The 15,394-nt window shown below is 37.5% G+C and overlaps 1 protein-coding gene across 1 annotated transcript; it reads left to right on the top strand.

The window, feature by feature from the left end:
* The first annotated feature begins 13,370 nt into the window (after positions 1–13,370).
* Positions 13,371–14,319, top strand: LOC127138517 (protein GLUTAMINE DUMPER 3). The gene has a single exon (XM_051064984.1). It carries the CDS (start codon positions 13,552–13,554, stop codon positions 14,140–14,142), a length of 591 nt encoding a protein of 196 aa, XP_050920941.1. The 5' UTR covers positions 13,371–13,551; the 3' UTR covers positions 14,143–14,319.
* The last annotated feature ends 1,075 nt before the right edge of the window (positions 14,320–15,394 follow it).

The following is a 15,394-nucleotide window of genomic DNA, read 5'->3' on the forward strand; positions in this document are numbered from 1 at the left end:
CACGGGCACAAAGCCCGACACTTCGTCGGTTCCCTAAACCGAGGAGATTAACAAAGTCGAGCAGAGTACGAATTCATACAAACAAGTATCAGACACAAACGAGCACAATGAATGATAACGAAAATATTCATACATTAAAAACGATAACAGTAGCCGAAGCCAAGTACGCCCGAAGGCCATATTACAACGCCCGAAGGCCAAAATACATAAGGCACGCAGGCCATGATAACTAGAATCAAAGAAAAACAGATAAACTAAGACTCCGCTCGGAGCACCTCTTCATCCTCTTCTTCTTCTTCTTCTTCCCCCCCCAGCTCCTCCTCCACTTCAAACGGGCAGACAATCTCACCATCCCGGACGCAGTAGTTATAGGCCGACCCTGCTGTCACCAACTCAGGGTTCAGAAGCCCGAGCTGCTCGACAGCATTGTCGAAACCCTCTTTGAAGCAGGCCACGAGATCTTGGTTGAGAGTCCGAATATGCCCTAGCAACTCACCGCGCGAACCAAGGGCGCGTTCCTCCTCGGTCTCATCTGCCAGAGGACGGACCTTTCCCTCGAGAGACGCAACCTGAGCCCGTAGGCCAGCGTTGTCCTCGGTCAGCTTCTGATGGTCGGCCACCTGCTCTTCCAAGCTCGCCGTCCCAGCCTTCAACTGGTCCCTCTCCTTCTCCACCTCCTCCAGCTTCCGGCTCAGCCCTTCCTGCAGCTGATGCTCTTCTTTGTAGTCCGACAGATCTTTAGATATTTTTCCTTCTCCGCCCGGACCTGCAAAAGGGCACCCTCCAGCGAGGCAGTGGAGACCGAAGTGTCGGTCAAAACCATGGCCGTCTCCATCACCCGGATGACAGCAGCAATATCCCTGGCCAGATCTTTTCTCCGAGCAGCAGCATCCTGGTCCAGAATAGCCTTGGCCTCAGGCGCGGGCACAACAATCGACTCCTCGGCCTTGAAGAACGACCGTTCCACATAGCAGGGAGGTAGAAGATAGCTCCCCGGTCCGTTCGGACTTCCTGGAGACGGCCTGGTAAGGGCCCCAGCCGGACGCTTCCGTTTATGGAGGGGAGAAGCCGCTGGCGACGGACTGCTATCAGGAATGTTGATCGGGTTAGACCGAGGAGGAGAGGAAGGAATCACGCTCGCCGCCTGCGAGGGACCGACCCCGGCATCGCCAGCAGTCTCCGAGACACGGGCCGCAGTTTTCTTCTTCTTCTTGGGCACCCGGTCAGGAGCGCCGACCTGATTCGCTAGCTTCAGCACCCGATCACGAGCATTGGGCATGGCACCTGCAAATAAATTACACACAAACATTAGCGACCGAAGTCATAAACAGAAATAAAAAGCTAAACAAAGTCTGCCTACTCAATAACGCCAGAGCTTCCTCCTCGGTATCACACTCGAGCAGAGCCTTCGTATTGATATAACGCGTCTCGGTGATTAGCTCCCCGGCCTCATCCAGGTAGGGCACGCCCTGTCGATTCGCCCAGAACGCCAAGCTGAAGCTCTGCACGTAATCGACCAGCTTCTTGTACGCGAGCCTATCCTCCTCGCCGAGCATCGCGTACTTGACCCGGTAATGCGCCGTGAAGAGATCGAAATGATCACGCTGCCACCTCAGCGGTATCTTCGACATCAGCGTCTCCTCCCCGTTGGGTTCCCGTTGATAGTAGTATAGAGAGTGAAGGGCAGCCCGGGTAATCGGCATCACCACGTACCACCGGCTTTTGAAATGGCGAACAGAATCCTCGTACGTCTTGAACAGACGCACGGGCTGCTTGAAAGAAACCCAACTGTGGCGACCACGGGAACCGGACCTCTGGAGATGGAAAACGTGGAAGAAGAGAGCCCGGGTGCAACCAATGCCGAGGAACTGGCAAACTAACTCGAATGCCCGCATAAATGCGAGGGCATTAGGATGTAGTTGGGACGGCGCCAGCCGGAGCCACTTGAAGACCGACATCTGGAAGGAGTTGAAGGGCAGTCTAATCCCCGCCTCACGAAAAGCAAATTCATACATGGTGAACTGCTTCCCCGGGAAATGATGACAAATGCGGTCTTCTTCCTTGGGGGCGCAGCAGTACCAGTTTGGTGGATCCTCCCGGCTTATGGTCTCGACCATAGCGTGAGCAGTGATGGCCTCGTCACAGAAGTCTGATTCCTCCTCCAAGGGCTCGTCCGCAACCCAGGAGAAGTCGACCTGCCCGGAAGAGGAGGCGTGTTCGGTACCATCTCGGACACTCCCATCCCCGACAGGGAGACGAGCGATTGTCGCGTCTTCGGTGGAGGACCCAGAATCTTCCTTCCTCGGTCGTAAGCGCCCGGTAGCACCTGAAACGCAGACAGAAAGAGTGAATTCGACGTCATATCAAATCCACCCTTCCACCGCAGGTCAAGTGAAAGGGCGTAGCGGCGACGGACACTAACCGCGCTCAACTCGGCGGCGCGCGCATTCTATGGAGACCGGGCACAAACTTCATACAGCCTATGCAAGTATTGCCCAGCATATGAAGTTTGTGCCCGGTACAGTAGGATCCCAACCCTATTTTCTACCATCTAATATACACCTACAGTCCACTACACTGTTCCCAAGTTAAACCTAACCACATTTCTACAAAAATAGCATGCGTTTGACAGAAAACAACAAGGAAAAAGAATGGGTCACAGTGGGAAATCATACCTGACATAGTTAAGTTGAAAGGGGTACGGTGGTGTCCGAGCAGAAGACGGTGGTTCAGATAGGAGGACGGGCGGAGACGGCGGTCCAGACGGTTGAGCAAGCAAACGAGAGAGAAGGTGGAGAACTCCGGTGAACGTATGAGCGAGAAAAAAAGGTAGAAATGAAGTTACTCAACCCCTTTTTATAGGGCTTGGCACGTAGACCAACACGCTAGGTCATCATTGCCTAGCCTGCCTACGCCGTCTTTGCGCGCGAAACGAAGCGACGCCACTAATCGTGAGACACGTCTACCAAAGATAAGAAACTGAAACGACCCGAGCACCTATCCGTCTCCTCGACTCACCAAGACGCCACCTCCCCGCGTCGTACCCACGTTTACTACAAGGAAGGTGCAGACCAACCGATCACCTCCATCCCCGACATTCCCGGAGAAAATGTCGATCAAGCTTCCCCATCGTCCCGGGGAACCCTTAGTTGAAACATAAGTCATCTCTCTGGCTCAGAGACTCGACTTGGGGGGCTCCTGTTCTGGACTGGGCCGTGACACTAGGCACGGCACGGCCCAATGCTCGCCAAGCCCACGTCCAAACGACCGTGTCCAAGCGACCACGAGGACACGTCAGGTGAACGACCGTCCGCCCGAAGAATGTCTCCCCGGCCCCTTAAATACGTGTCGGACAACGAGCGGGTCCTCCTCATATGATCTCCATCCACTCATCGTCAACCCACGCCGCGGGCACCTAAGTTGTGTCGGGCAGAGCCATAACGGCATCCCACTCACCACGTCACCCAACTCCCCTATATTGTCTCCTTAGGGATAGGGGCAGTTGGACCAGGGGGCAGACCTTGGTCTAGGTCTTAACGCTTCTTACGCGTCCCCTGGCAGCTCCTCCTTGGGCCTAGCTAATCCAGCCCATTAGGAGCCTTGGCCCAGCGCTGGGGGCTCAATATAAATACCCCTTTCATGGCAAAGGGGCAGGTATTCTAACTCACACTCTGATAATCTCATTCTGTACCTTTTCTGACTTAAGCGTTGGAGCACCTTGCAGGTACACCCCCCTCTCATTTCATTCTCCGGCCCATTCACCAAGACCTTGGAAGGCCCTCCTGATCAGGTGAGATCATAAATTATTTTGCATATTAAAAAAAACCAATTTTTATGAATTATCAAATAAATATAATTTTTTTAATACTTTATAAAACTATTACTATGTCACATATTATATTAAATAAAATAAATTATTTTTCTTAATTTTGATATATAATTTATGTGGTGGAAAGAGCTCAAATCCTAATCGTCACACTTCCTTCCTAAATAAAATTCAAAAGAAAAATGTAAAAATAAAGGACAAGCCATTAGAGGAAATTGCCATACGTGTAGTTCTAAATGTTTTTATACTTAGCGATTTAATTAATGATAATAAGTGGGATTTGGTTTGGATTTGTTAATGAAATCTAAATCTATTCCGAACGCATTTGTTTTTTTTCTCTTGTTATCTTATTGGTGGTGAGTAGCAAAAGAATAACGATAGTGGAAGATGAGTAAGTAATTAAAAAAAACAAATAGTTAAATATGTGGATCCTACACATAAAAAACGATGATGTGTCGAGTAAGAGTTATGGTGTTTTTTTTTTTGTAGTTTATGGGAAATGAATATTGTCCTTGGCGTGTACGTTGGTGGTGGAAGGTGACGACTCAAAGGACACTATCTTTTTTGGGTCCCATTTACATTTTCATTGTTTCACTTACTATCTTTTTGTTTATTTTTATGTCGTAACAAACCAACATTTCTTTTCCGTCTAAATAAAAGTTTGTAAAATAATATGATAGGAAGAATACGATCGAGAGTGCGGATCTAAAATACAGAGAAAAAAAACGAGATGGAGCAGGATATAAACAATAGAAGATGAAACGTAAATCTTTAATCTGCACCGTATTAAAATACAGATAAAACAGACATATTCAACGGATCGGATTCGTTTTGTCACATTGAATTCTACATCGGTTAACAATAACTAATTATGAAAAATATCTTATTTAAGCACTGTTTAATTATTATAAATTTAAGATCATATGCAATAGAGTTACTTCTAAGGCCTCAAAGATAACTCTTCCTTTAAGAGATGGTGGATAAGGTTTCAATAATGGTTGATATTTTATGTCATTCTACAGTATAACATTTATTAAAGCGATCAATCATAAAATGTACTTGAGTGAAGCATATAATAGTGGAGGGGTGCACTTGAATATTGTTGAGATATAGTATTTGTTTAACTATGTCCCTCCAAGAAAAGAGGTCTTTAATTGTTGCCAACCATTAAAGGAGTTTGGTGCTCCTTGTGAAGGACCTTTCATCAGAGTCGTCGTAATTCTTTGCACTAGATAATTGAATTGAAATAAATAAGTGAAAATGAAATCATCAGTGATGTCAGGTTTCGGTTATAAGGATGTAAATTCATTAATTGTAGTTGGTAGTAGTGTACATTCCTTAAGTAGATGCATGCATAAAATAAATGTAGGCAAAATAGTTCATTTAGTAACTAAAACCAGCTCAGGTTTCATACGTGCGAAACAAGTAAATCCAGCACAACCCCCAAATGTCAAAAGGCTCATTAATGAAGACATAATCTCAAGTTAATCTTTTTGTCCAACAAGGCTCATTATTAATGAAGACATAAGAGCAAATATATTTTCGCAACAAAGAATGTGGTAAAAGGAATACAAATTGTTCGACAAGATCATTAAATTGGTTTTTATTTATTTATTTATAAATTGGATATTTTCTAAACGCAATCTTATAGAATAATTCATCGAGTCGTGTGGGATCATAATAAGCGGCAAGATTTTCTCTCTCAAGAGATTTAACAATGCTGCGTATGCACGACTGTATTCAAATCCAAGACATCTGGTAAAGTTGGAAGAGATCTCCCGCCATCTCATCCAAATGCTTTTGGGTATTTAACTGATTATTTTAGACAAATTGAATGGAAGTTTTCAACTCGATTCTATTAATTGACTTGTCTCCTTTGATTTGCAGAAAAAATGTATTTCGCTTGAGAAGTAGAAATGATTAATGAGATGAAGATTTGGAGAGGTGGATTGAACTTTCGGTTCGACAATGCAGGGTTGGACCTGCAAGGTTAACACTCCAACACGTAAGTCAGGTGATGAGTTTAAGATGCATAGAATGAGTTATGGTTATAATCATACATTTCACTTCACGCGGAAGGCCTTATATATGAAAATTGGTTAAGTTGTCTTTTGGTTCACGACTTGCAATGTGGGAGACTATTAGATGATAATCAACAATGATAAAAAAATCACTGTCTGAATCAAGTGTGGAACTCTACCGTGGGGTTGGACTATACATCATTCATTTTGGTGAAATGGTCTTAAACTAATGATTGAGTCTTTCTCTTATTGGGCATTTGACCATCCCAAAACAATTGTAAAAGAGGAAACAACAGTTGGATTTCACCTTGAGAATACAATAATATTTGAATGCACTTGGACATCCTATGAGGAAGTGTCACACCCTAGTTTATAGACCTAGGGACATTTTGTCAAAAAGATTATGTGAAACACCTCAATGATGACACTAACATTTAATGCGCCTGATCCCTAGGTTACTCACGATGGCTACCGAACCCTTTTCGTTTCTCCAAGCAGCACCCCAACAGGAAGCTTATCTTTACGTTTCCTTTCTTTTACAAACTTTTATATTTCCTTTTTGAGCTCCGACGACACCTAACTTTACCAGTCTCTTTACTTCTTAGGATCTTACATTTTCTAGTTCATCGTAACCTCATAATTATATATCTTTTAATTGTTACTTATATTTTCGGCTTCTTAAGGAACCATTCATCTCTTTCTTGTATATTGTTCATTGCTTCCCTTTCATCATTTTAGTCATAACCAACATAAGAGATTCATCTGCAAATATAATAGATATACCCAGTGGAAATGACGTTTCTTCAACTACTAGAATAGTGAACCCAGAAATGTCAAACATCGATTATTTAGAGGTTAACCAACTCATTTCAAATGTTATAGTCATTAGTGATATCTCTGGGTTTGGATAGGATTCCTTTGAAGATAGTAATAAACCTTCTAGTTCTCATCCTGTCGAAAGTATATATGATTCTTATGAAGGATGTGAATGGATGAACTATGACAGTCTCATTATGAAGGAGGTGAATGGACCCCAAATCTAGCAAAGACGTTTCATTTGAAAAACTTTAAGACATTTGCCAATGTGATGTTTTCCAATGCTTCCGCTTCGACCCATTTGGTGAAGTAGTCCAAAAATACTACTAGGTATTTGAGTTGTCCTAGGGCTGGCGTGGACAGGCCCATGGTGTCTAACCCCCTTTGCAAGAAGGGCCAAGGAGACATTAAAATATGTAGCTTCGTGGATGGGGAATTAAAGATGTCCCTGTGTCATTGGCATTGGTCGCACTTATTCACATATTTCTTGCAGCCTTGAACCATGTTCGACCATAAATATTCTACTTTTAAAACCTTTTTCGCCAATGACTTGGTTCCAAGGTCTTGCCCGACTATCCCTTCATGTACCTTCAAGAGTTTGTAAGCAACTTCCTCCTTCCCTAGACACCTTAATAAAGTGGTAGACATGCCTCATTTATACAAAATTCCTCAAATCAATATATACAAACTAACCCTTCTTCTTACTAAGGTAGCCTCGACTGGGTCCAATAGGAGAACATCTTGCTCAATGTACTCCGAATTGGAGACATCTAGGAAGCTGGAACAACATTGTTTATGGATGACAATATATTCCCCAGGGCCTCAATGCTTAGGGATTTCACAGTTTCCTAGAAGAAATAATGATTAATTATGGGGTTCCTCATGCTTGATAACTTGGAGAGTGTCCCAACTTTAGTGTTCTCCTCCCGGGGAACATGAGCAATTTCAGACGTTTTGAACATCGCCAACTTCTATGTGGCCAACTTCAAGTATTGTTGGAGTAATAGGTATTTAACTTGAGCCTATTCCATGACCTGAGACATGACCAACTGGGAATCTATTTGCAGCTTGATGTGTTCCGCCCCCATATCCTCTTCCAGGGTCATTCCTCTAATTATTGCTTTTTACCCAACTTGGTTATTGGTTGCCAAAAACTCGAATCTCGAAGAAACTTTGACTACGAGGCCGACCCTGATTCCCCAATGGTTAGACGATATGTCTGTGAATATGACCTAGGTAAGAGCGGGCTCTAGAGAGACACAAGTCTTTCAGCTAGAAAATTGGTGAATAATTGGGCTTCTAATGCCTTCCTTGCTTGTAAAGATACTTTGAACTCTGAGAACTCAATGGCCCATCTTGTCAAACGCACATCTAGATCCGGTCGATTAAGCACCTATTTTTTGGGTAATTCCTTTTGGATAGTTATAAATATGCAAGGAAATACCTTTAGAGTTTCTTCAACGCAGTTACCAATGCCCAACCCACTTTCTCTATCGTCCGGTAGCACGTTTCTGGTTCATTCCCCATTATCTCGGATCTAGAGGAAGGTGGTGTCAAGATATTATGTAGGTGGAACACCTCGCGCCAAATATGTTCTTGATGGGTGTTCAAGGGCGTGAAACTCTCTATTACCTTTCCTTCCCTTTTGAACAAGGATTTTCCCTTCATGTATGAGGTATAACTATTCTTCTTCAAGGGATGAGAGCTTTCAGAACCGGTGGGTCGTTCCTTGGCGGTGCGAGCCTTCCTTTCAAAGTTTTTTCCTCGCATTTGATGTAGCATTCCACCTTGGTGACTACTTTGGCCAGCGAGAGCGCTGCCTTTTGGGGGAGAAGCCCATTAAAGTGTCTCTCCTTGAGTCCGTTATGGAATGCCCCCACGAACATCTGCTTGTCTGGAGGGACTACCTTGGGTGTGGCTTCGAGATAATCCCTCAGCGACTCTGACGCGCCTTGGATAATGTTCAACAGGTTGGTGGTGGACATCTTCCTAAGGCAACTTGCGGAGAATTGGTGTACCAACTTTCTCACAAATTCCTTGTAGCTGTTAATAGAGGTTCGGGGGAGGCCCATATATAATCGAAGGGAGACTTCCATGAAGGTTCCTGACAATAACTTACACTTTAGAGAGATTGATGCTCCTATGAGGGCAATCTAGGTGTTGATGGATATGGAATGCTCATATGGGTCAATGTGCCAATCAAACTTGGCTAGGGATGGAGGTATGAAGCCTTCAGGAACTAGGGCCCCCTGTATTTCGTCCGAGAGAGGCTAAGAGTCTAATAATTCTGCTTATTCGCGGGGATCGATCTCATGTTAGTGTTGTTTGATGTTTTGGACATCATCCTCCAACATTCAGTTGTGGCACCGTAATTCATCTATGGCGGCTCATATCTCATCCATGACCTCGGCATCGCCTGTACCACTAGTACCCTCGGGAGTAGGGAATGAATCTTTTCTCTTCACTATGTTTAGTAATGGTCAGAAATGGGAGTTGAGGGTATCACATGGAAATTGATGATTTTTTCTAGAGAGAGGTGTGGCCCATATTAGTTTTATCGTGCCCCACTGTGGACGTCAATGTATTGTCTAAAAAAGTAAAAGGTGTGTGCGTGTTACCCCTATAAGAGTTGGGAGATTCAGAGGTCATAATAGGTATATTACACAAATGGGATGAGGGCTAACTCACGATGATGAGTAACCATGTCTGGTAGTTTTTAAGGATGTTTAAGGAACCAAATCACATGAGGTGAAAGTCCTTGTTAGCGCCCGTCGATGCTAGGTTGCAGGCAAACAGTTAAATGGCCGATGTTAGGATTGCTGGGAGCAAAATGTTCTTTGAGAAGTATTGGGTGGTATTCAGTGAATATGACTTGATCCCTCCCTTTGAGGGATGAAGTATTTATAGGGATTCCTCAAGGATAGGGTTTATGGACCCCTCTGGACGGGGTCTCGTTATCTTCCCCTGTTTTTAAGGAGGTCGTTGATCGAATATATCACCGGAATCAAAAAGGACTTTTTCTTCATCAACCTTACTTTGAACGGGCCGCGTGGGCGACTCCACTGTATTGTGTCTAGACAACTTACTTATTAGGAATGGGCGCCCTGATATTGAAACTTTCCCAAATAGGACATTACAACTACTTTACATACTATAGATCCTTTAGATTCAAGATATCTCACATTTTTAGAAAGCAAAATACATATTCATATAGATTAGTTAATGAATATTTTTTTTATTATGATACTTGATAAAATTTACTTATTATTTATGTACGTGATTCAACCCAGAACCAATAAATTACCTTCATTTAACTAAACTATCATATATCAATTGAAGTACCATGCACACTCCATTTTTTATTGGCTACTTATTTTATCATACTAAATAATAACTTTATAATGTCTATGTTCTTAATTTACCATTTTTCACCCTTTTATTTTATATATCATATTATTATTATATTTACATAATTAATAAAAAAAATTATATATATTGTAATCATAAAATAATTATGAATGTTTCATATTATCATATGATTTTAAGATAATATATATCATGCATCTTTTTTATGTATTTAACAAAATAAGCATATACAACTCATTTTATATCTATTGTTAAAGATCTTTCTGTTAAGATATATTATGATATTATTTTATAAAATTTGTGTACAAATATCTTAATAAAAATATGTGCATATTGAATATTACAATAAAATTTTATGTGATATTTATCAATTTTTTTATTAACTATCATTTTAAAGTTTTACACATATTATATTTTATAATTCTATCTTTTTTCTTATATTACAGATATAATATATACAATCTTTTTTTTATTTATAAGTTTGTTTTCACTTTTCTTCTATTATTTACTATTCTATTTATTTTTATACCTAAATCAATTTAATTTAATTAACTTATAAAAATTATACTATACCTACTAGATAACACAAAGCTTAATCGATAATAGTTTAGCTAACTTAAAAAAAAAAGAAATATAATGATTACTTATGTCATACATTCAGTTTATATTTAGATGTGTTTTAAGTCAGCAGCTTTTTGAAAAAAAATGAAATGGTTTCCACCATTTTCCCACCCACTTCATTAAATTAATGATAAACACTTATATTCTTGCTCTCATCACTAAGCAACAAATAAAAAAAAAGAATGGAGAAGATAAAGTTGCCGTGAGAAATGAGCAAACCATAGACTTCTGTCACGGCATGCATGCGCAGTTAGAATGAAATCAAACAGTCGTAACGGAATTTGTAACGGAATCTCATCACGAGAGTACATATACATGAGTTATGTGCTGGTCAGGTGGTCTACCTAGAATGGACCCATAGTCTAAATATGATGTCACATGGTCCTATCCTATGTTACATTCATGTTTTATTATTTTAAAATTAAACAAACATATCATGTCAACAAAAGAGACAGAATGAGCAATCAGTGTTTAAGATGAAATGATTTTGTTATATCTACCATAATTTAGATCTTAGATGTTTTTAACTTGAATGTGTTGTTATTTTATAATGTTAATTTTTACTAATATTTAACAATGTTTTTTTATAAAAGTTATTTTCATTTAAACGAATTTCAATATGATTTTTTTTATAAAAATTATTAATTTATTAATACTAACCATTTATCTACATTAATATATAAATATAAACAAATTAATATTATTAAATTGAATCAGATTAGATTAGTAAATATTTTTAATTAACCATAAAAAATAAAATTGTAAATAATTTTTTCCTTAAATTTAATAAATTTTTCCATCAAAAATAATTTAACCGCACCAGACATATCTACAAACACAATTCAAATATATTAGTTTCACACTAGAACTAAAAGAAAAAGTAAGAGGAGAGGTATCCAAAGCTGCACAATATTTAAATGATGTATATAATAAGAATTATAATAGAATAGAGGATATTAAAAGAAATCTCAATCCCAAGCATTCTAGGAGGGAATCTCTTTTTCCATATTTTATTATTCCAATTAAAATATTTAATTTTACAGAAACAAATCAGATGATTAACAAGTCGTATCTCTTATCCAAATTATAATTAATTATATTGAGTTTATAATTAAGATGTGAAACTTAAATAAAACTAAGATACACAGCCACCAGAGCATTTTCACTCTATATTAATTTTTTAAAAATAGTACATAATCTTTATAGATTCCATTAATCCAATTTCATGAATCATACATGCATTTCGTTTATTAATTTAAAAATATAATGTGGCAAGACATGCATTTAGAATCATATATCTATGAATTAATTAGAAATATTCTTATACAGTAAAGGCCACAAGAATGAGTAGATACTTTGAGTCTGACTTTATAAAATTGAGATTTGAGAATGTATCCATAGGTATATCTATTTACTTTTGTTCCAGAATGTATTCAATGTTCTCAAATAATGTGATTTGTTTTGGTGTATAAGAATAAATATTTAGAGTTTGCTTGTTGCCAAACATGCAAAAGGATCCTATTCTTTCCTCTTACTCTAGGAAATGATTTTGATATGACTATAGTAGGGTCATTGTGAGTGCGCATCACTTGCCACTAATCCTATCCTAAATTCAGTAACCCAAACAATAAAGTAAATAATTACTAAATAAATAAATAATTACAAAAAATTATCAAAGTTATAGACCCCACTACTTTAATTAATCAATTCATTAAATTAAAATGACAAACATAAATCACTCTCTTCGAGTGTATACTAAATTATAAATTATTTTACAATATTAAATATAATAATTAATAGTATTATCTTTTTTATATCTTAAATATTTATTATTTTTCCCTTTCATTTAATAAATTTATCTTTTTTATATAATTAAAAAATAATTTTATAAAAAATTTCGTAATTTTCTTTTTGTTTTAGTAGTTTTTAAATTACAATTCTCTATATTGTTAACAATTCAATTTTGTAAATATGAATTAAACATAATTCAAAATTTTATGAGCATATACAATTTATCCAAAATCATCTTCTATTACATTTTGGTTATCAAATTATACAATTAAGTCAGATAACTATAAAAAAAATTCAAATTGCACGTGTTCGAATATAATCTTCATAATTATTCACTGTTAAATAATAAAATTCTTATTATTAAATTACTTTGACCTAAAAAATTGATTATCAAATTATAATATGATTATCATTGGAGGCATTATTTATCTTAAAATAAATATATAAATTTTATAATAATGAAATAGTTTAGTAGAATATTAAATATCATTTGTGTAGGACTGTTAAAATTAAACTATAAAATCAAAAAAATAAATTATAATATACAACAAGAGTGACCTCACCCTTAAAAGAATTTAACACAAATGCCCTTTTGGATTAGAAACATGATGGCTAATTGAATTTTGTTGTAAAATTAATTGAACTCTTGCCAATGAACTATTGATCCATCCTATGATACTTGTTAATTGGAATAATTTTTTCTTCCCCATCAATATCCGATCTATTGAATTCGATCCATTAAATCAATTAAATTGATTCAAAAATCAGTTCTAACATAAAATAGTTTCCGGCTTTCTTAATCTCAGTTGTGGACGGAAATCAAGTCGTAAACCTCTTTACTTTACTAAGATCATTGTCAAAATCATTATTTAACTCACTCTCAAATACTTGAATAACTATTTATAAAAAAAAAATAAAAAAAAAACTTTACCTTGTTTCACACACAAAATCCATAATCCAAAAAAACAATGAAACCCCATTTCTTAACTCTCTCTATAAATACCTTTCCAACCCATCACCCACTTCACAACCCAACCTTCCTCCTAAATAAAAAAACAAAACTTTCCCTTCCTCTGTTTCCTCTCTGTTCCAACCAAAACCAAAACCAAAATGGCTGCATACAGACAACCCATGAGCACAACCGAAAGAGCACCAACCTCCCCCCAAATACCACACTCACCATGGCATTCACCAGTCCCTTACCTCTTCGGTGGTTTAGCTGCCATGTTAGGCCTCATAGCTTTCGCTCTCTTAATCCTTGCATGTTCTTATTGGAAACTCTCTGGTTACCTCGAAGGCAACGGAGAATCCGAACGAGACCTTGAAGCTGGACAAGAAACAAACGACACAGATCAAAAACCTCAGAAGCCTTACGAGGAGAAAATCTTGGTGATTATGGCGGGACAAGCCAAGCCAACATTCTTAGCAACACCAAGCATGTCTTCATTAAGCGTAGGTACTAGTAGATCCTCGTCTTTCGGGGATAACACTAGTACATGTACTTGTGACCAGAACCAGAAATCAAAGGAAAACATGAACGATGATGCCAATAACGATAACGATGACGATGATGGTGATTCAAGTGTGAAACAAGGAAGTGGTGATGAAAATCGTGTTCCAAGAACAGAGAGTGTCGAAAGAACAACAACAGCAGCAACAACGACAACAGAAACAACAACATCAACGGATCAGAACGTTTAAGAAACAAAACTTGGTTTGCATGTTCTGTGATTGGTTTAGAATTTTAGTTAAATCCTTGTGTTTTTTTTTATGGAACATGTGTAGTTTTATGTACTCACAAACAAAGTACAACTGTACATTAATATTTCGGGAATGTAAATTTTGAGGTTGAATGGAAGGTTTCTTAGCTAGTACTAATATTCATTTTCAGACTAATTTTGCAGATTCTCAGAAAAATTAAATAAAACCATAAGAGATAGGTACAGAGATATATTAGAAAATCTGTGATTTGAAAAACGGTTGTATTGTATTCAAGGGTAAAAGGCATTAACATAAAGATTTTTGCAAGTTCGATTTCTCTCTATCTTTAAGGTATGAATTAACTATACCGAACGGTTAACATTCACCGATGTTTCGAAACCGATTTGGAGAGGATTGTATGTGCATGATGAACTAGAAAAAACCATGGGTTAGAAAGTATGTTCATGATGAGCTAGAAAAAACCATGGGTTAGAAACATGAAATATTTAGTGTAATTTTTGTATTGAATTAAAAATAAAATAAAAAGAGAATGTTTTGCTGATATTTTTGTTGAGCATTAAAGTAGTGGGGTAAGGATGACGATATTGTAAGATAAATGTATGTCGATAGTGTGTCTCCCTAACAATTTGCAGAATATTGGTTTGTTATTGGTAGTAGGAATTTGATATCATAGTAGGAATTTCATAACACTGCCACAGCCCACAGAACTCAAGAACCTAACAAACCTGTTTTTCTCTAGATTCTCCCTTTAATAAATACTAGTACTACCTTATCTAACTTATTTATATGAAAATCCATTGTAACTTTTAATTTTAAATAGTTTTAAATATATAATTTGTCTCAGTAAATATATTACTTTTAGTTTTATTCTTATAAATTTTTATTTGATTTCGATTTTTATAATTTTTATAATTTTTTTTATTAATTTATTTGGATTTTTGGATAATTATATTCAAATTGATCATTTTAAACATATAGGTAATGCAAACAAAATGCTCATAACATTCTTATTAAAGAATAAAAAAAATAAAAAGTTCTGTTGAAAAGTATATATTTTAGATTTTAAAGAATTGACTATACAACTTTTAAAATATTATTATTATTGTATTAGATTTTATAATAAATATTTTTGGATTACATGTTATCATTTTTTAAAAGTATAAATAAAAGTTATTAGATTAAACTCTATTTAACTTTAAAATTTTAATATAATTTATATTAATTTTTTATT

The sequence above is a fragment of the Lathyrus oleraceus genome, chromosome 4 (assembly GCF_024323335.1).
Source record: "Lathyrus oleraceus cultivar Zhongwan6 chromosome 4, CAAS_Psat_ZW6_1.0, whole genome shotgun sequence".
Lineage (NCBI taxonomy): Eukaryota > Viridiplantae > Streptophyta > Magnoliopsida > Fabales > Fabaceae > Lathyrus > Lathyrus oleraceus.

Bases quoted from the DNA above. Each gene is read 5' to 3' on its own strand.
- LOC127138517 (XM_051064984.1), top strand. From the start codon at position 13,552: ATGGCTGCATACAGACAACCCATGAGCACAACCGAAAGAGCACCAACC.